The 20,683-nt window shown below is 36.2% G+C and overlaps 1 protein-coding gene across 1 annotated transcript in view; it reads left to right on the forward strand.

Annotated features, from left to right (window-relative positions):
• Positions 1–20,683, forward strand: part of TDRD9 (tudor domain containing 9) — a 232,373-nt gene that overhangs the window by 53,156 nt on the left and 158,534 nt on the right. Inside the window, exon 3 of the mRNA XM_027849264.1 lies at positions 20–126. Coding sequence (XP_027705065.1) covers positions 20–126 — 107 coding nt within the window. The remainder of the gene's footprint in view (positions 1–19; positions 127–20,683) is intronic.

Here is a 20,683-nt window from a genome sequence, read left to right on the forward strand (position 1 = left end):
CTTTTAATTTCTCTTTCAGGCTGCGTGAGAAAAAGAGCCCTGAAATGGAATATATAAACAAATACAGACAATTAGAAGCTCAAGAATTTGATGTATACAACAGTGATCATTCAAGCAGTGGACCAGGTAAAAGATCCTAACTAATATATTATAGAGGATAGTATATATATTTTCTTTATTTGAAGAATTCAGTAGTTTAAACAGTGTCATTCAGAAATAATATTTTAGACAGAAGATCTTAGCCATTCCACCTGTCATTTGAAAATAGTCTAAATTGGTGAATTTTGGGGCATATGCAATCCATTTTCCCATTACCTAAATGCAGTGCCTTGCTGGGAGGGAGGGAGTTAGGAAGGAAGGACCAAGACAAGAAGCAAAAATAATTTATTAATACTTATTATATGCTGATCAGTGTGGTAATAATTTGAAAAGTTACAGTGTGAGATATTACCAGTGAGGTAAGTCCGTCATTAAGCTTGAATTTTCCATTTAGGAGTTAGGAGGTTAGATATTACAAGTCTTAATTGTCAGGTTAACTACAAGGAGCAAGTTGAGTAGCAGAGAGGTCAATTCTTGGTAGTTTAATATGAAATTGTTGCAGTATTAAATATTTCAGTACTTAGGATTGATGATAGAATTCAGTGACTATCATAAAAGACCCTTAAAAGAAAGAACTTAATAATTAGAAACTGACATAATTCTGAGGAACTGGTGGGTCAAAGAACAAGTTATAGATACAGTAGAAAATTTCATCAAAGAAAATAACAATAATGAGACACAGTTTACCAAAACTTATGGGATGCAACTAATGCTATTTTGAGGGGAATTATATCTTCTGTAATAAAAGTGAGAACAAAGAATCAATCAGAATTGGGCCCACAGTTAAAAAAAACTTGGAACAACAACACACCAGAAATTCAAAAGAGATGAATAAAATTGAAAACAGGAAGACCATTCTATTGAAATATAAAACGAGAGTTTTTTTTCTTTAAATAAATAGGTAACCTGATTTAACAAAAAGAGAAAAAACAAATTGTTCATAACAAAAATGAAAAAGGACTTTTTGAAGGGGAAAAAAAGGAGAGTATCAGAAACTTTTGCCCACTTATATGCTAACATAGCTGTTAACTTAGAAGAAATAGATGAATACTTACAAAAACATAAAATATCCATATTAGCAAAAGAAGAAATAAACTATTTAGATAACCCAATATCAGAAAAAAAAGAAATTGAACAAGCCATAAGTGAACTTCCAGAAAAAATAAACTCTGGGACTAAATGGATTCACAAGTAAATTCTATCAGATATAAACTGTATAAGTTGTATCAAATAATAAGAAAAGAAACACTTTTTCAGTCTCTTTCTGTGATACAAATAAGATTTTGATACCTAAACCAGGCAGAGACAAATAAGAGAAAGTAAACTGCAGACCTGTATTCATAATGAAAACTGATACAAAAAATTTAAATAAAAATATTAGCAAGTAGTCTATAACAGTACATTAGAAAGGCTATCTACTATGTCCAGGTTGGGCTTACACCAGAAGTTCAGTATTGGTTCAACAAAAAGGCTATAAATATAATAAGCCATGTTCATTAGAAATAATTTTTAAAACCCTATGATTATGCCAATAGATGATGAAAGGACTTTTGGCAAAATGCAACACTCATTTCTATTAAAAACTTTAGAAATCTAGAATAAACAGACCTTTCCTTAATGTAGTTAATTGTGTATATTGAAATCTAAGAACAAACATATAGTGGAGAAGTTAGAAGTCTTTCCAAGATCAGGGATAAAACAAAAATGTCTATTATCATCACTATTATTTACCATACTGGTAAATTGAGCAATAAAACGAGCAAAATAAATTCAGAGAAGAAACATAGGTGAATAGAAACCAGTCATTACTTTTGTAGGTGATATGATGTTGTACTTAGAGAACCCCAGGGAGTCAACTAAAAATTAATTGAAATAACTAATAATTTCAACAAAATTACAAGATGTGAGATATAGCCCCATAAACCATCAGCATTGCTATTTGTAATCAACAAAACCCAATAAGAAGACATAGAAAGAGATATTCTAGTCAGAATAACTGTAGAGGCTATAAAATATTTGGAATGTGTCTTCCAAGATTTACCTAGGAACTATGTAACTCTATAAAACTATAAAACACTCTCTAGAGCAGGCCTGCACAATATACGGCCCAGCTTGTGACCTGCCAAAGGATTGGGGCAACTAACCATTGTCAGTCTAGAGACAGCCTGATGACGGTTGGTTGCTGTGGGTCACATGACAGCCGCCTGAAATTCTTTGGTGGGTCACATGTTGTTCAGGCCTGTTCTAGAGAGATAAAGACAAGCCTAAATAATTGAAGAAACATTAATTCCTCCTGCTTTGGTTGAGCCATTGTAATAAAAATGACAATGCTACTTAAATTAATTTACTTATTAGTGGTGTGTTAGATGCTCAAAAGAATATCTTTTTTTTGGGCTAGGCAATGGGGTTAAGTGACTTGCCCAGGGTCACACAGGTAGTAAGTGTTATGTGTCTGAGGGCAGATTTGAACTCAGATCCTCCTGAATCCAGGGCCGGTGTTCTATCTACTACGCCACCTAGCTGTCCCCAAAAGAATATCTTATAGTGCTAGGAAATATAATAACGTAATTCATATGGAAGAATAAAAAAATGAGAAAGATTTTTCAGTACTAGATCTTAAATCATTATTATAAAGCCGTAAACATTAAAACAATTTGTTAATGGTGTAAAAAAAAGTGAGGTTGATCAGTGGAACAGATTAGGTACACAATAAACAGAAGCAAACAGAGTAGCATAGTGTTAATTAAATTCAAAGACTCCATTTACTGGAAAAGGACTGTTTGACAAAAACTAGAACAGCAGTTTGGTAGAAATTGGGTTTATACCAACACTTCATATGCTTCATCTCAGATAAACTCAAAATGGATACAGGTGTACCTCAGAGATACTGTAGGTTCAATTCCAGATCACCATAATAAAGTGAATGTCACAATAAAGCGAGTCACATAAATTTTTTGGTTTCCCAGTGCATATAAAAGTTATGTTTACACTATAGTGTAGTTTATTAAGTGTATACTAGTATCACGTCTAAAAAATGTACATATGTTAATTGAAAAAATACTTTATTGGGGCAGCTAGGTAGCATAGTGGATAGAACACCAGCCCTGGAGTAAGGAGGACCTGAGTTCAAATCTGGCCTCAGACACATAACATTTACTAGCTGTGTGACTTTGGGCAAGTCACTTAACCCCAATTACCTCACCAAAAAACCCCAAAAACCAAAACTTTATTGCTAAAAAATGCCAACCATCATCTGAGCCTTCAGTGAACTCTAATCTTTTTGTTGGTGGAAGGTCTTGGTTTGATGTTGATGGCTGCTGACTGATCAGGGGGTGGTGGTTGCTCAAGGTTGGGGTAACTGTGATAAGTTTTCAAAATAAGACAGACAATAAAATTTGTTGTGCTGGTTGACTCTTCCTTTCATTTGTACACTTAAAGGCCATTGTAGAGGAATTGATGGGACTAATTTCAGTATTGTTGTATTTCAGGGAACAGGGAGGCCTGAGAAGAGGGAGAAAGATAGGGGAAATGACCAGTGGGTGGAGCAGTTGGAACACACACACAACATTTATTCATTAAGTTTGCCATCTTATATGGGCGTGGTTTGTGGTAACCCCAGCAATTACACTAGTAACATCAAAGATCACTGGTCATAAATCACTGTAACAGATATAATAATAATGAAAAAGTCTGAAATATTGTGAGAATTAAAATGTGACATAGAGACATAATGTGAACATATGCTGTCAGAAAAATGATGCTGTGACACTTGCTTGATGCAGGGTTGCCACAGACCTTCAGTTTGTGAAAAATGTCATGTCTGTGAGGTATAATAAAGTGAAATGCAGTGAAACCTGTACATGACTTAGATATAAAAAGTCATATTCTAAATAAATTAGAGGAGCAAGGAAGAAATTATTTGGATCTGTGGATAGAGGAAGACTTCATGATTAAAGCAATAGGATCAGACAAGAGAAAAAGAAACATTTTTGATTATGCAAAATTAAGAAGTGTTTGGAAAATTAATTTAGTAAAAGTTAGAAGGGGAACAGGTAATTGGAGAAAAATCTTGTAATAAATTTCTCTGATAAAATTCTTATTTCCAAGGCACATAAGGAACATATTCAAATTTAGGAGAATGAGTCATTTCCTAGTAGATGAAGTGTCAAAAGCATATAAACAGATTTTTAAAAGTAAAAAATATACCCTGTTAACATTACATGAAAATATATTCTAATCACTGACAATTAGAGAAATTAAAATTAAAGCAAATTGAAGTTCTATATGAACCTGGCAAAGATAACAGAAGAGGAAAATGAGTTGGAGGGGATATGAGAAAATGGCTAAACTAATTCACTATTGATGCAGATGTGATAGTGGTTCAGCAATTTTGGAAAGCAATATAGAATTATTCCCAGAAACTTAACAAATGATATTTATCCTTTAACCCAGCTATACAGTTACAAGGCTTATACTTCTTTAAAGAAAGAGGAAAAGGATCTATATATATATAAAAACATTTATAGCAGCTTTTTTCATGGCAGCCAAAAATTGTAAACCAAGAATGTATCCTCCTGTTGAGGAATGAATAAGCAAATTGTGGTATATGAATGCAATGGAGTGCTATTGTATCATATGAAATGATGAAATAGTTTCTGAGAAAATTAGGAAGACCTTTATGAACTGATGCAAAATGAAATGAGTAGAAGTAGGAGAACAGTTTATGCAATGAAAAAAACATTATAGAGAAAAATAATTTTGAAACACTTTAGAATTCTGATGAATACAATGTTAATCACAATTCCAATAGGGTGATGATGAAACATGCCAATTATTTTACCTTGCATTTTATTTGATGTTGGACCCCAGAAAGAAATGCCTTATATTTTACCTGCAGATAGTGTGATTATCCTAGCAAACACAAGTTATTGCCATCAGGAGGGGAGCAGGATTCAGTGCCCAACTTACTTTAGTTCAAATAAGCAAGGATCTTTACTGCCTGTAATCTGTCTTGATGAAATAGCCTAAAAGAATGGAGCATTTATGTTGGAAGTAGGTTCCTAAGATTTTGGGCCTATCATGATCTTTTTCTTTAGTCCCAGAAGTTTATGTAACCTAATTTATAGCTAGATAACAAGAAGAGAAGAGAGAATGAAATAAACATTTATATAGCACCTATTATGTGCCAGGCACTCTACTAAAAACTTTCCAAATGTTATCTTATTTGATCTTCTCAACAGCCCTGGTAGGTGCTGTTATTATCTCAGTTTTACAGTTGAGGAAACTGAGGCAAAATAGGCATGTATATAGTGTCTTAGATATATGGTAAACATTTAATAATGTTTATTAATTTGAAAATTCTAGGATTGAGAATTGGATTTTAGCATAAAATTGCGGGTGACTGGGAATCCAGTTTCCTTTAGGGGGAGCCAACTTTCAGTGTCAGTAGATGAAAGGAGCAGAAGAGGAAGACATATAAAATGAAAGGAAGTTTGTTGATTATGGAGCAGTAATTCCAAAGGGCACAGTGGAAGGGGTAGGCTGATTTAGAGTGGGCTATTCAAGTAGTAGGTTTGAGATGGATGGGAATGAAGGAACAGACAGCTAGCAGTGGGGGAATAGGATTTTTTTCTAGCAATCAGAGGTTCAGTTTCACTGGAATGGCAAGAAAAATAGTAGATGAGAGTATGCTAACCACTGGGAACTAATCCAGGCAGAATATCAGTCAGTTGGAGGAGTTTTGTAGGTAATAGGAAGGTCTAAGTTTTTATACTGAAAATATGAATGGTAGATACCTAGAAAAGGCAGCAGTGATTATAAAGAGCCAGCATGGCTTCAACAAGAACAAGTCATGCAAGACTCGCCTTACTTTAATAACCTTTATCAAATTGCTTGCCTTCTTAATGAGGGGGTTGAGGAGGAAGGGAAAGAATTTGGAGCTCAGTCTTAAAAACTAATGTTGGAAATTGTTTTTACATATAATTGAAGAAAAATAAAATATTAAATTAAAAAATAGTCTGTCAATCAACAAACATTTATTAAGTACCTACTATGTGTCAGGCATTCTGTTAATCCTACAAAAGACATAAACACAGTTGGCACCCTGAAGGAGTTTACATTCTAATGCTGGAGGTAGCACTAAATAACTATTTACATACAAGATACATACAATATAAATGGAAGATAATCTCAGAGGGAAGGAAGGAATTGGCCATGGGCAGGACCAGGAAAGTCCTCTTGCCTAAGGTAGGATTTGAGCTGAATCTTGAAGGAATTTGAGGATGCAGAGAAGATGAGAAGGAGCATTCCAGGCTCAGGAGGTAGTCAGTATGAAGGCATTAAGAGGAGAGATTGGAGTATTGTGTTTGGGAAACAGCAAGTAAACCAATGTAGTTAGGCTGAAGACTGGAAATAGAAAGGGGCCAACTTGTAAAAGGAGAGTTTATTGACATAGTTGGACCTACAATTTAGAAAGGTGACTTTGGCAGCTGAGTAGAGGATGGATTGGAATGAGTGGAGAGCTGAGGCAGGGACAGAAACCACAAGGCTGTTATTAACGTTGTTCAGGAGGACTGAACCAGGGTGGTGGCTCTGAGAATTAAGAAATGGGGATGTGTATGAGAGATTATGATATAGAAATGACAAGAGTTGATAAAAGATACCTCCACATCAAATTTAAAATCCTCTGTTTGGCCTTTAATGCCCTTCATAACCTCTTCCCTTCTTGCCTTTCCAGTCTTCTTTCACCTTAGCTCCTTCTATGTACTCTGTGATCATGTGACACTGGCCTTCCTGCTGCTCCTCCAGTAGGACACTCCAGGCATTCTCACTGGCTGTCTGCTCTCTCCTCATTTCTGCCTCTTGGCTTTTCTGGCCTTCAAGTCACAGCTGAAGTCCTGCCTTCTCTAAGAAGCCTTTTCTGATCCTCTTTTTAATCTTAGTACCTTCTCTTCGGCATTTCTTCTCTATATCTTATTTGTACATAGTCTAATGGAGAGACAGTATGACAACAACTGTGAGGTTTTTGAGGGTATGGTTCTTGCCTTCATTGGATCCCCAATGCTAAGCAGTGTCTAATGCATGGTAAGTGCTTAATAAGTGCTTGTTAACTTGGCTTGAATGAGAGTAAGGAGTTGGTGATAACACCAAAGTGTGAGTCTGGGGAAATGGTGGTTCCCTTGCTAGAAATAGGGAAGTTAGGAGAAGGGGGATACTCCCCAAATGTTTATGGTGACCTAAGTTGTATCTGTCACAAAACTAGAGGTAAATATAAGTACATGTTATATAAATGTAAATTTTTGACAGTTAATAAATTGGTAGATGAGGGAGATGGTTATTGGTATTGTTTACATAGATCAGATGGAAGGAAAGTGAACAAGATCCATAGTGGGGAACCTGCAGCCTCTAGGTCCTTGGGTGTGGCCTTTTGACTGAGTCCAAGTTTTATAGAACAAATCCTTTTATTAAGAGGGTTTGTTTTGTGAAGTTTGGACTAAGTCAAAGGGCTTCACCTGAGGACCTAGAGGGCCACATGTGGCCTTGGCTGCAGGTTCCCTACTCTGGATACTAGATGATATGTAGTGTGATAGATATAGAAATGCTGAAATGGGTTGTCTCAAAGAGGAGTAAATAGTTAATAGTGTTATCTTAGTAGAAAGTCTGCAATGTGGCAGTACTACTATTTTAACCTTGTTTAAATCAGTGACTTGGATAATGGCTAGATGGCATGCTCGTCAGATTTGCAGATGACAGACAGTAATTCTATTAGATGACAAAGTTAAGATCCAAAAAGATCTTGACAATCTAGAGCTTGTCTAATGAGATGATATTTAATGAGGATATTAAGTAATAATAATAGTGAAAATGAATTACCACTAATATCAAACAATTCAATAATAATTAATACTTATGTAGCACTTATGTCAGGTACTGTGCTATACAATAATTTTTTCAGTTGATCATCATGCCAACCCTAGGAGATAGGTGCTATTATTATTATCATCATCACCACCCCCATTTTAAAGATGAGGAAACTGAGGCAAATAGAGGTTATGTGACTTGCCCAGGGTTACATGGTTAGTGTCTGAGGTTAGATTTGAACTCACGTCTTCCTGCCTCCAGACTTAGTGCTCTATCTATTACACTATATAGCTGCTTTTAAATGTAAAGCTTTATTTATTTGTTTATGGAAATTGATTTTTTTTTTTAGCTCAAGTACAAGGTGGGGTGGAGAGGAGCTGATGTTAGCAGTTTGTTTGACAGAGTATTGAAGTTGTGGACAGCAAGCTCAGTATGAGTTAGTAGTATGATATGGCAGCTAAAAAAAGGCTGATATCATCTTGGCTGTGAATTCCCTCTTTTTGTCTCCAGAGGAAGAGATAGCTTCAGTATAGGCTTGCCGTTAAGTTTAGGGCAGTTAATGATTCTTGTGTCCTTTTTATTGTTCCTCTTTTGTGTGGTCCACTCCTTTATATACTAGCTCATAATGCAATAAAAATCAGCTTGTTTTTTATCTGGAGATAAAATCCATTCTAAAGTACATAAAACAAAGTTTAAAGAGGAAGAAGCTACTGTAGGTATGCAATTCCAGTTGATCAGGATAAATTCATCAACTTCAGGGAAATTGAACAATGTTTTCCACGCAGATTATTTAAAGAAATGGGTTAGTGGTCCAGTTAAGTGTTCATGATGATATTCATTTTGGGTTGTTAGCACATTTTACTTGAAATATGCTGGCCAGAATGGGCTTAAAAGTACCCTGACTAATCCTGTCCTGTGGCTTTTCCTCACATCATCCTTCAGTCCCTCCTTCTAGTTGGGAAAAACTACACTTTCCATTAGCCACGTTGGCAATAAGAGGCTACAATTGCATTAATAGTATCATAGCTTTCAAAAATAAAAGGGGTAATCTCTCTTTAATATTTCTTGGTAACATCTAGATTATTGTGTTTAGTTCTGGGAGCCATAGTTTAGTGAGGACAATTGATAAATCTGAAGAGTATGAAGAAGAAGACAGTGAGGTTGGTGAAGTACCCTGAGTTTGTCCCCTATGAGAATTATTTGATGGAACTGGGGATGTTTAGAAGATAACAAAATCTAGGGCCTTATCACCAAAACATGAATCCTCATCTATAGAAAGCATAATTCTAGAAGAGAGTTGTAAGTTTTGTCAACTATTTGATGGACCTCTGTGGAAGAGGGAAGAAACTTGACCTGTTGGACTCCAAAGGGCAGAAACTAGAGCACTGATGAAAATTTCAGAGGCAAATTTAGGCTTAATGTCAGGAAAAACTTTCTAAAAAGTCAAACAGTTTCAAAGTAGAATGGGCTAACTCATGATGTGATGTGTGCCCACTCTTTGGAAGCCTTCAGCTGAGTCTAGGTGATTACTTGTTAGATATGTTACAGTAGGGATTCCTTTTGTGTATGGGATATACTGTGTAGCTCAGAGATCCCTTCTAACTCTAAAATTCTGGGATTCTTTGGTTCTATTTATGTTAAAAAAAAAAAAAAAGATCACTGTTACCTAAATTGAAAAAAAAATGGCCATAGAAGAAGCTTGGAGTTATTAAAATATTTCTAGTTTCCAAAAAAGCAGTATACTTGTATGTGTGTGTGTGTGTGTGTGTATTTATATATGTATATATGTATATGTATGTGTATGTCTAGATATATGAATGAGTTATAGCTTGTTCGACTGTGCATCACATTCTGGATAATAGGCATTCTTCGTGCATTTGTTTTTTCTTCTGTGGATCATTAAGCCAAAATCCTTTGACTGATTATTTAGCTTAAACCAGAGTTTCTATAGACAGCACAATTGTCAGCCCCAAAAAAGCATCTGAAGGGATGTTAAAGTCTATAAGGAATCAATTCCTTTTCAATTGGACTTTATTCTGTCTCTCCTCCATACCACTGGTGAGCACTTTTGGTTTAACCTCTCCTGATAATAACCATCAGTGAGTGATCAAAGTTATACCTATATATTTTACAAGGAAGCTTCTACAGTTTTGATATGTTCAAGGGACTCCCTTGTTGGATAGCCTTTTATGTGATGGCACAAATATGTTCTGATACAGACTTGCTTGTTTCCTTCTAATATCCTTGTTATGGCTACTTTTTGGTGCCATCTGGAGACTGTCCTCATAAAATTTTTGTAAAGATGGGAAAGTAGATTACTTGGTTAAGTAGTTAATGATATGCTTTTGAATAGCCTCTTTTTTTTGGTGATAAGACCCTAGTTTTCCCCCACACCTTTGGTATCTTCTTTAGTGCCCTCAAAATTATGTCACTTCTAGCACAGAGAATATTTGTGTACATTTGATCGCTTCCATCTGTTCTCTTCAATGACGTTAGAACCTTCTCCATAATTCATGTTAGAGTCCATGTGTGTTGTCTCCGCTGTATTTGATGGTGAGAATAATTTGTTAAAAAAAATTCTTAGCAATGTTTTCAGTGTTTGTTCTGTGTATGTATGTGTTATGTCATTCCTCACCTCTCTATCTCTTGTTCATCTCTTGTTTATCTCCTCCTATGCCTCCTGTCTGTTTACTTCACCATCTGTCTTCATCTTTACTAGTTCTCTCCAAATCTTCTGACTCTTCCACCCCTCAAAACAGTATCCCATTCAGTGATTTAGTCTGTAATATCCTGCCTGTAGGGAGAATGGTAGTCCATTGTGCTCAGGATTCTTCTATTCTGGTTCTGCTTCAGCCCCCTCACCTCCTCCACCCCCCACCTCCAAAAAAAGTCCTCTCTCTGGTGTTATCTACTGACCTTGTGTCTAAGGACTATTCCCATTCCAACTTAATTCTCCCTCTGTTTCTGTTCTTAAGTAATGCATTACAAATTACAAACAATATAAAGGAAATTCTTCCCTATCTCTTGACAGGTGATAGACTCAAGGTAAGAATAAGATATATATTTTTTTAATTTGTTTTCTTTGCTATACATATTACTAGGATTTTGTCTTTCTTTTTCTTTTTTTTTTTAAGGTAGGGGAATGAGGAAGAGAAAAATCAATATTTGTTAATTAAAAAGAAAAGAAAATACTTTTAGATCTGATATTGTACTTTTAGATCTGACATATTGTAATGTTGTTTTTTTGGTCTGGCTCCAACAAAATTCTGTTTAAAATATTTCAAAACAATAAGTTGTTTTTCAGCCTTTAAAAATATAGTAATCGTTCTTTGTAAAGATATAAAATTCTAAGCACATAATTGTGGCTATGTATGTATACCTTAAAACTATTTAGAAGTGCTTAGTTAGTATTGGTAAGAATTGCTGTACGTGTACTTGAAGACTTCTCCAGATGTTCCTTGTATTGCTTTTGGCCCTAGAATTTTTTTTCCTCATATAAAAATCCAAATAGAAGGAAAGAATGAGGACATCCTTTGAAGTGTGTTGTGATGACATTTGCTATTAATAGATTTAAAAAGTGTATTTAGTGTATAAATCCTCTTAACTTTGAACATTTTTAATCCAGTCATAAATTTGATGATCATACAGGTTAAAATGAATACTACTGCACTGAAAATAAAGTGTTTTAACTTCTAAATGGAACTAGGAGAATACAGAATACACATTCCACTTAGCTTATATTTTAATCATTTTATTCGGTTTAAAAAAAAAACTAGGATTTCTTAACAACGTGAACCATCTCCCAGAATGCCATATTTTGTGGCATTATTGCTGTTATCGTAGACATTTTAAAATTTGCTAGGGAGTAGGAAGTTACTTTTTGTACAATATTTTATGACTGAATGCTTTCTTTTTCTTATTAAGATAAAAAGTTCTTTTACTGTTCTTCCTCTTAAACATTTAATCTGTGCTAAATGGATAGTAAATAAGTACAAGGAAACATTATTTTCCCTTTCCATAAGAATGAAGTGTATATGATAGTTTTAATAACTTAATAAACTATAATACTCATCCCACTCTTAAGAGAAATATTAGACATTTATTTAAAAATTTTAATTTTCAATTAAGTTGAATCATTAATGTAGCAAAAAATACTCTAATTTTCAGTAGTGCGTGATGCACTGAAGGACTGTTCAAATAAATTTGGTCTTCTAGGATCATGTGATTTAGCTTTGGAAGAGATCTTGGATCATCTTAGAATTCCACAACCTCAGTTGGAAGGAAGCTGAGAAATCATGTAGTCCATTTAGTACCTAAGTAGTATTTCCTTTAAGTACAAACAAGTGATCATCTCCTTATGTTAAGTCTAAATATGTCTCCATGTAGATTCTTCCCCCTGGTACCAGACAGTACACTGCCTGACAGCCCTTTATGTTCTATTCTCCCTAAGTGTTTTCTTCCCCAGTCTAAACATCCTCCATTCCTTCAAGTAATATTCAGGTGTCATGATCTCCAGTCTTCTTGTAGTCATGTTGCCTCTTCTATGTGTGTGTTCCAATTTGGTAGTGGCCTTTGAAAAATTTGTGCAGAAGATTAAACATAGTATTCTTTTAGTGTTCATGTTGAGTATAATGTGAGTTCAACCTTTTATTTTACAGATTGATAAAATGAGGCCTACTGGGATAGTTGTGGGTAGCCAGGTGATACAGTTGATAGAACTCCAGGCCTGGAGTTTGGCCTCAGACCCTTACTAGCTATGTGACCCTGGGAAAGTCACTTAACCCTGTCTGCTCAGTTTCTTCATCTGTAAAATGAGCTGGAGAAGGAAATGGCAAACCACTCCAGTATCTTTGCCAAGAAAACCCTAAATGGGGGTCATGAAGAGTTGGACATGACTGAAGCAACTGAACAACAACAACAGGGATGGTTGGTGGGAGAATTGGGATTTTGTTTCAGGTTTTCTGATTCCAAATCTAATGTTTTTTTACCATGTTACTATTGTTGAAGTAATAAGACTTCATGGAGAGGAATGGAGATAGTACCTTCCCACGTTTTATATGCCAAAATTGTTCTTGAGCGTTAATGTCAGAGAAGTATACTCACTGCTAAAGTGGAACAAAATTAAATGCAAAACCTTGCAATCTTTATATGTTATCTTTGAAGCTTGAAGCATTGATGTTTTAGTGTTGAGTATAAACCTAATGTGATTCCTGCATTCTGTTAAGTCTATGAACTATGGAAAATTATATAGCGCAAATCATCTCAAGTAAACTACTTTGATATGCTCTGTAAGTGGTTGGGAAGCTAAATCCAAGTAAGCTAATAAAACTTGTTCATTACCTAAAGAATCTTAAAAAGAAAAGAAATGTTTCTTTGTATTTAACAGTTAAAACTGTACCATAGTATAATAATAAAAATAGAACTTATGTTAAGCTGTTGAAATTTAATTATTTTGTAAGTTTTCTGTATTTGTAGAACAGACTTAACTGCATGCTTTTTAGTAGAAACCCAGTGTCTTTGGGTCAGTCTGTAGTGTTCAAAACAGATTGCTTTCCTTTTTTTTTTAAGCCTGTTTATCTTTGCATTCACCAATTTTAAAACTCAGTTATATATGATTTAGAACCTCTGATGTTTTAACTATTTGGGAAAGTGTTATGTATATTCAAGTTGCTGGGTTGGGGAAACAGTAAAAATGAACTAATAGTTCTTGCAATTTCCACTCTCATGTTACAGGAACTCAGGATTCCTTCCCCTGCGTCTGAATCCAGGGATACTAACCATTTCTACTACTGCCTTCATGCGGCTGTAATCTTTTGTGTCATTTGGTTCTGTGCTGCTTTGGGACCATATTTTTCTGCTTCTAGACTGCTGTGAAAGGGAAAGGCTCTGGAGTTGTTAGAGAGTCCACCCCTTTCTGACTCACAGTACTAGTAGAGGGCAAGGCACCAATTTGCTTGCCCCATGGTGGCTTTATCTCTAGGTGTTCCTAGGCTCTGGCCCTTGGTTGATCCTGGAATTTTCCTTTGTTCAGAAGATATACCCGCCTAAGAACTTCCTTTTCCTTTCAGGAGTTTGGGTCCAAAAAGTCAGCACTGCTCATGAACTCTCCCTCCCCTTCAGGGGAGTTGTTGCAACTCCTTTGCTGATCTCTCTGGGTCTGACAGGTTCTGTGGTGAGGGTGACACCAGTCAGCAGGTATCCCCTGTCCAAGCTCCAAGAGAACTGAACCAGGTCAACACTCAGCTCAAAACTCTTTCTCTGCCCATGTTCAGCTCTACCCAGATCTATCTGTTTTCTTTTAAAGACCATATCAAAGGTTGTGGCTCAGATCTACCATTCTTTTTTTATTTGTTTGGCAAGACAATTGGGGCTAAGTGACTTGCCCAGAGTCACACAGCTAGTAAGTGTCAAGTGTTTGGTGTGAGACTGGATTTGAACTCAGGTCCTCCTGACTCCAGGGCCAGTGCTCTATCCACTGTGCCACCTAGCTGCCGGAAGATCTACCATTCTTTATGAGAGATCCTTGATGAGTTGGTAGTACTCACGCCTTAATTATATTCAAGATCCTAAATGATGTATCATTCTGGATGTTCACATCACATATATGGAGTTTGTCTTCAAGGCCAGAACAAAGTCTTTGTACCTCTTATAGGAACTAGTGCAGAATGAAGTAAGCAGAACTAGGACCACAGTTTATATGAAAACAACAGTATTGTAGAGACAAACAACCTTGAAAGACTTAGGAACTCTGATCTACATGTTTTTTTTATTCTGAACTTAGGAAATAAAACAAGCATTTCCCTAACAAAGTAGAATAGAAAAAAAAAGAGGAACTGCAGATCTATTATGTACAACTTGCTATTCCTTTTAAATGTCTAACAAAGTTATCATATAACTTTCTTTCCCACCCCCCCCCAAGATGGCTACCATTAGACACAAATATGTATGTGTATATATATGTATGTATGTTTGTTTGTATGTATGTATGTATGTCAGTCCTTCTCTGGATGCAAACAGCATCTTCCTTCATAGGATCTTTGCGGTTAATTTGGGTATTTATAATAGAATGACTTGATCGCTCAAAGTTGTTCTCAAAATAATATTGCTGTCACTATATATGGTGTTCTCTTGGTTCTGCTTTTTTCACTCTTCATTATTTTGTGCAAGTCTTTCCATGTCTTTCGAGCTCATCATTTCTTAGAGTAGAATAATATTCCATCGTGAGCATATACCACAATTTGTTCAGCCATTCCCCAATGGATGGGTATCCCTGCAATTTCCAGTTCTTTACTACCAAAAAGAGAGCTGCTATAAATATTTTAGAATATAGAGGTTCTTTTCCTTTTTCCCTAATCATCTTGGAAATAGACCTAATAGTGATATTGCTGGATCAAAGGTATGGGTAGTTTAATAACTCTTTGGGCTTAATTCCAGATCACTTTCCACAATGGTTGAATCAGCTCACAGATCTACCACCAATGAATTGAAGTTCCAGTTTTTCTACCTCTCCTCCAACATTTGTCACTTTCCCTTTCTATCATTTTAGCTGACCTGATAGGTATAAAATGATTTCTCAAGACTATTTTAATTTGAATTTCGCTAAATAATAATTTAGAGCATTTTTTCATATGACTATCAGTTGCTTTGATTTCATCAGAAAACTGCCTGTTTGTATCCTTTTGTCATTTATCAATTGGAGAATGATTTGTATTCTTATAGATTTGACAGTGTTCTTTATATATTTGAAATATGAGACCTTTATTTGAGGAACTGTCTATAAATAATTTATGCAATCTAATCACAATTCTAGAGCACTCATGACAAAATATGCTTCCTACCTCCACATAGAAAAGTGATGATCTTAGAGTGCAGGTTGAGAATGTTTTTTGGGGGGGGCCAGTGGTTTATGTAGAAATTTGTTTTGCTTGACTCTACTCGTTTTCATGGGTTTTGTTTTTCTTGTGTTCTCAATTTTTGGGCATGGCCAATGGGGAAAATTTGTTTTGCTTGACTATATGTATTTATAATGAATAGAATGTGAACTTAAAAATAAAAATTTAAAAATAAATAGAAATAAAAAATATAGATTAGATGGAAGGTCATCTGAAAGGGGAAACTTTAGCATCTGGAGGGACTTGGAAAGGCCTGTTGCAGAAAGTGAGATTTACTGTAAGTCTTTTTTAAAAAATGGTATTTTTTTTCCAATTACATATAAAGACAATTTTTAGTATTCATTAAAAAAATTTTTTGAGGTATCTCCTTCCCTCCCTCACCATCCCCTTCCTCAGACAGTTAGTAATTTAATATAGGTTGTGTATGTGCATCATGTAAAACATTTTCAAATTAGTGAGGTTGTAAAAGAAGAAAAAGGCCAAAAGAAAAGAACCATTAAAAAGTATAATGAAAATGGCATGCTTCACTCTGCATTCAGATTCCATCAGTTCTTTCTCTGGATGTGGATAGCATTTTTCATTATGAGTCCTTTCGAATTGTTTTGGACCATTGTATTTCTGAGAAGAGTTAAGTTTTGATAGTTGATCATTGCACAATATTGCTGATGTGTGCAGTGTACAATGTTTTTCTGGTTCTGTTCACTTCACTTTGCATCAGTTCATGTAAGTATTTCCAGGTTTTTCTGAAATCTCCCTGCAGGTCATTTCTTATAGCTCAGTAGTATTCCATTACATTCATATACCACAACTTGGGACATCCCATCAATTTCTAGTTCTTTGCCATCACAAAAAGGGCTGCTATAAATATTTTTGTAAATGTAGGTCCTTTTGCCCTTTTTGTGATCTTTTTGTTACCCTAAGTCTTGAAGGAAGCCAGGAAACTAAGAGGCACAGGTTAGGAGGGAGAGTGTGCCAGGCATTGGGGACAGCCAGTGCAGAAGCACACAGAGGAGGAGTGAGGAACCCCAAGAAGGCCAGGAAGGGGAAAGCAGGATTGTAGAGTTCATACAGGAGCCTGGAAAGAGTCAGGGAAGATTCTTCTGTGAATTTACTAACTTCACTTAAACAACTTCTAATTTTGCCTTAACTTAAAAGGCTGTGGCCTTAAGTCTCTATGTGTGGGTCTTGTGATCTTATTCATTTCTTAAGAAAAAGGAAACCATGTTGCTTACCCTAGTTAATATAAAGATTGGTTTTCTTTAAGGCTGTGCATGCAGCATAATTTTTAATAAACCAAGGCACAAACAGGAAGAGGGTTATGGACATTGGTGGGGGAATGTGGTCAGTAACTCTTGGGAGGGATGGTTATTGAAAATAGAGAAAGTCTCGAGATCACGAATGATAAACTGATTGTAGGACTCTATGTAAACTATGACTCTGGTTAGTTGGGGCACCCCTATCCCACTTGTCTGGTCACTGACAGGAAATGCTGACCACCTCTGTCAGGCAGAATGGAATCCACAGCCAGTCCCAGCTCTTCTCCTTGTCACTGTCACCAACATGTGATGTCATGGTTGCTGTCTGGTCACTTCATCACTTCTGTCATGCCTCTACTCTCAAGCCTGGCCTGCCACTCCATGCATCAAGGGGATGGAGGCAGGAATTATTAGTACTTTAAAGTTTTCTGAATGCTCTGCATTCTTCCTTTCATTTTTCTCCTCAACAGTGAGCTGATGAAGTAGAAATAAAGTCAGTTCTTCCCTTGGGACCCAAACCTGTCACCCATGTGTAACCTTTCTGTCAGCCGTGGGTGTGTGGTCAGTGCTGTGTTCTGGTCTGTGTCCATGTTCAATTGTTGGTAGTCCTGTTCCTTTATTTTTAAAGGCAAAACCCACAGTTATATCTCCGGTATATAGCAGCCGTGGCTCAGCCATCATCCTCTACTGCCATGACAATTAATCATCCTTTGGATTAATAAATATTTGAGTGTAGGGGGTTCTCTTTATACCTCATCAAGGAAATCTGATCAGAGTCTCAAATGAAGCATCAGTGGGGATGTTCAGACCATATATAAGCAGATTATTCAGGGCTAGAGCAAAGGCCTTATCTTGTATCTTTATTATGTTGACAGGCTGTTCTAGTCATATTTCTTGTATTTGTAATTTTTTATAGTAAAATTTCTACCACTGTTTTTGAGGGAATAATTTTCTGTCAGTTTTTTTTAAGGAAAACTATTAAGAGAATGAAGTTAATTAAGAACCATCAGGATTTCACCTTTGTTCAGGCACAGAGGAATTTCTTTTAATGGAAAATAAGTATTACTTTTCAATTTTATACTGGGTTATATGTCTGATTATCATGATTGTCTTGGATTTTTTGCTTTTCTTTGGATTAGTATTTTACCTGCCCTGTATCCAGATAATATAAAGATGACAGAGAAATAGAATGTAGACATTTTCTGCTTGTTATGTCTGCTACCTTCCCCCTGGCAAAAAAATGGTATGTTTGGTAACAAGATTTACTCAGTGGTAAATGTCAGTGACCTGGAAATTTCACATTGTGTTTTGTTGAAATAGTTCTCACACAGTACATTTCTGTCTCATGGAATGTGTTTTCATTATATAAAATTTGTGTCCCCAACTAGCAACCTAAAAATGATCTCTAAGCATATATGTTCACAATTCAATTATTTTTCCATGATAACCAGCTAAAATTATTCACTTAGATATTGAATACTCAATGAATACTTTGGTAATTCAAAGAATTGCTGTTGGCTTCACAGGAGCTATTGAGCACTGGTTTAATTTTTTATCACTAACATATCTGTTTTCCAAGTTTTGAACACCCATCTTTTGAACTGCTATGTCTACTACTGCTAATAATATTTATATTATAATAATTTCTATAATGTTTTAAGGTTTACAAAGAACTTAACCTATACTGTCACCTTTGATCCTCATCACAACTTTATGAGGTTGGTGCTATTATTATTCCCATTTTAAAAATAAGGAAACTGAAGCATGGAAAGGTTAAGTGACTTGCCTAGGGTCACACAGTTAAGTTATTAAGTGTCTGAGGCCAGATTAAAATTCAGGTCTTTTTGAGTCTAGATCCTGTGTTCTTTCCACTGTGCCACCTACCTGCCTGTCTGTCCCTCAGCTTTCTACTTCTTTATAGAGTCAGTTCCTTGGTGCGGTATAGCACTGAAACATGGGGACCTGTGTGGCCTGGGGGCTCTTCTCCATGACCTCCTTTCTTCCCCTTCAGGGAATTATGCAAGCACCATGTTTATTTTTTCCTTTAGTTCTAGATCAGTTCAGTCCAACTGAGCTCCTTACTGTCTGTCTCACATATACATTTATATCCTCTGTAAAACCCCCCCCCCTTTTTTTTAAGGCAGTTGGGGTTAAGTGACTTGCCCAGGGTCACACAGCTAGTAAGTGTCAAGTGTTTGGTCTGAGGCCGGATTTGAACTTAGGTACTCTTTGACTTCAGGGCCAGTGCTGTAACCACTGCACCACCCAGCTACCCTAATTTTTTTTTTCCCTTTTTGGTGAGGCAGTCGGGGTTAAGTGACTTGCCCAAGGTCACACAGCTAGTGCATGTAATGTGTCTGAGGCCTCAGGTCCTCCAGACTCCAAGGCTGGAGCTCTATCCACTGTGCCACCTAGCTGCCCCCTCTGTAACCTTTCTCTTCTCCCTTCCTCAACGTAAAAATAATCTCATTTGCCTCAAATCCTTTTGGAGGAAGGTAACCCTTCTGCCTTTTGGAAAGAGGCAGGGAAACTAAGAATCTAAATTATGAAGGCTACCAGGTGGAATTTTGTAGTGCCTTACATTGATTTGGTGATATTTGCATAGTAACAGTTGACTAGTCCCCTTCTTAGAGGAGAGCGTGAAGAAAACTTTGAGTTTTGCAAGTGTCTCAAGCCTCTTTATACACATTCCAGGTCAAAATGGGAAGTAAATTTACCCCGAAAGGGATAGAAAAGGGATTTAAGTAGGGGCAAAAAGGACCTAAAGTGATAGAAAGGAAACTTGACATTTGTTGGGATGTTGAGTGGAAGAATGCCATGCTGAGAGGGAAGAAAGGAAATAAGTATGTATTAAATGCCTATTGTATGCTAGGGATTGTGTTACATTCTTTATAAATGTTATTTGATTCTCGTAACAACCCTGGGAGGTGAGTGTTATTATTACCTCCATTTTACAGTTGAGGAAACTGAGGCAGATAGAAGTTAGTTGACTTGCCTACAGTCACACAGTTAGGAAGTTTCTGATGCTAAATTTGGATTTGAACTTAGGTCTACTTGACTCTGGGCTTAGCATTCTTCATCGGTGTCATCTGTGGGAAGGAAAAGTAAAATTTTAGGCTTGGGATTAAAGAATAAATTTGAAGTACTTCCTGGACAGGAGGGAGATGGATGATCAGAAGAGGAAGCAGTTTCTCCAAGGAATGGTAAAGCACAGTCGCTGAAACCATCAGGTGATGTGATCATTCAGTAAGAGTCGTGGTTTGTGACTCCACTGATTGCCAAGGAAGTTATTTGCTGACCTGAGAGTAATAAAGAGGTCTGCTGTTTTTCTTGTGCATACATCAAAGAAATAGCCTTCCATGGCTCATTGAAAAGAATGACGTGGCTTCTGGTTGTCAGAAGGAACCTCTACAAAGTGCCGCCCAGATTGCTTTTAAGTCTTGGGTAAGAAACAAGACCACCTTTTTGGTAAGAAACAAGGGCCATAGGTATTGTTCTTCTCATTTGTGCTTCTTGAAGGCAAGGGAGGCAGAAGGACAGAACTGATTGATGGAGGACACAATCTGATGCTTGAGA

This window comes from Vombatus ursinus, unplaced genomic scaffold (assembly GCF_900497805.2).
Source record: "Vombatus ursinus unplaced genomic scaffold, bare-nosed wombat genome assembly UNPS02007284.1, whole genome shotgun sequence".
NCBI lineage: Eukaryota > Metazoa > Chordata > Mammalia > Diprotodontia > Vombatidae > Vombatus > Vombatus ursinus.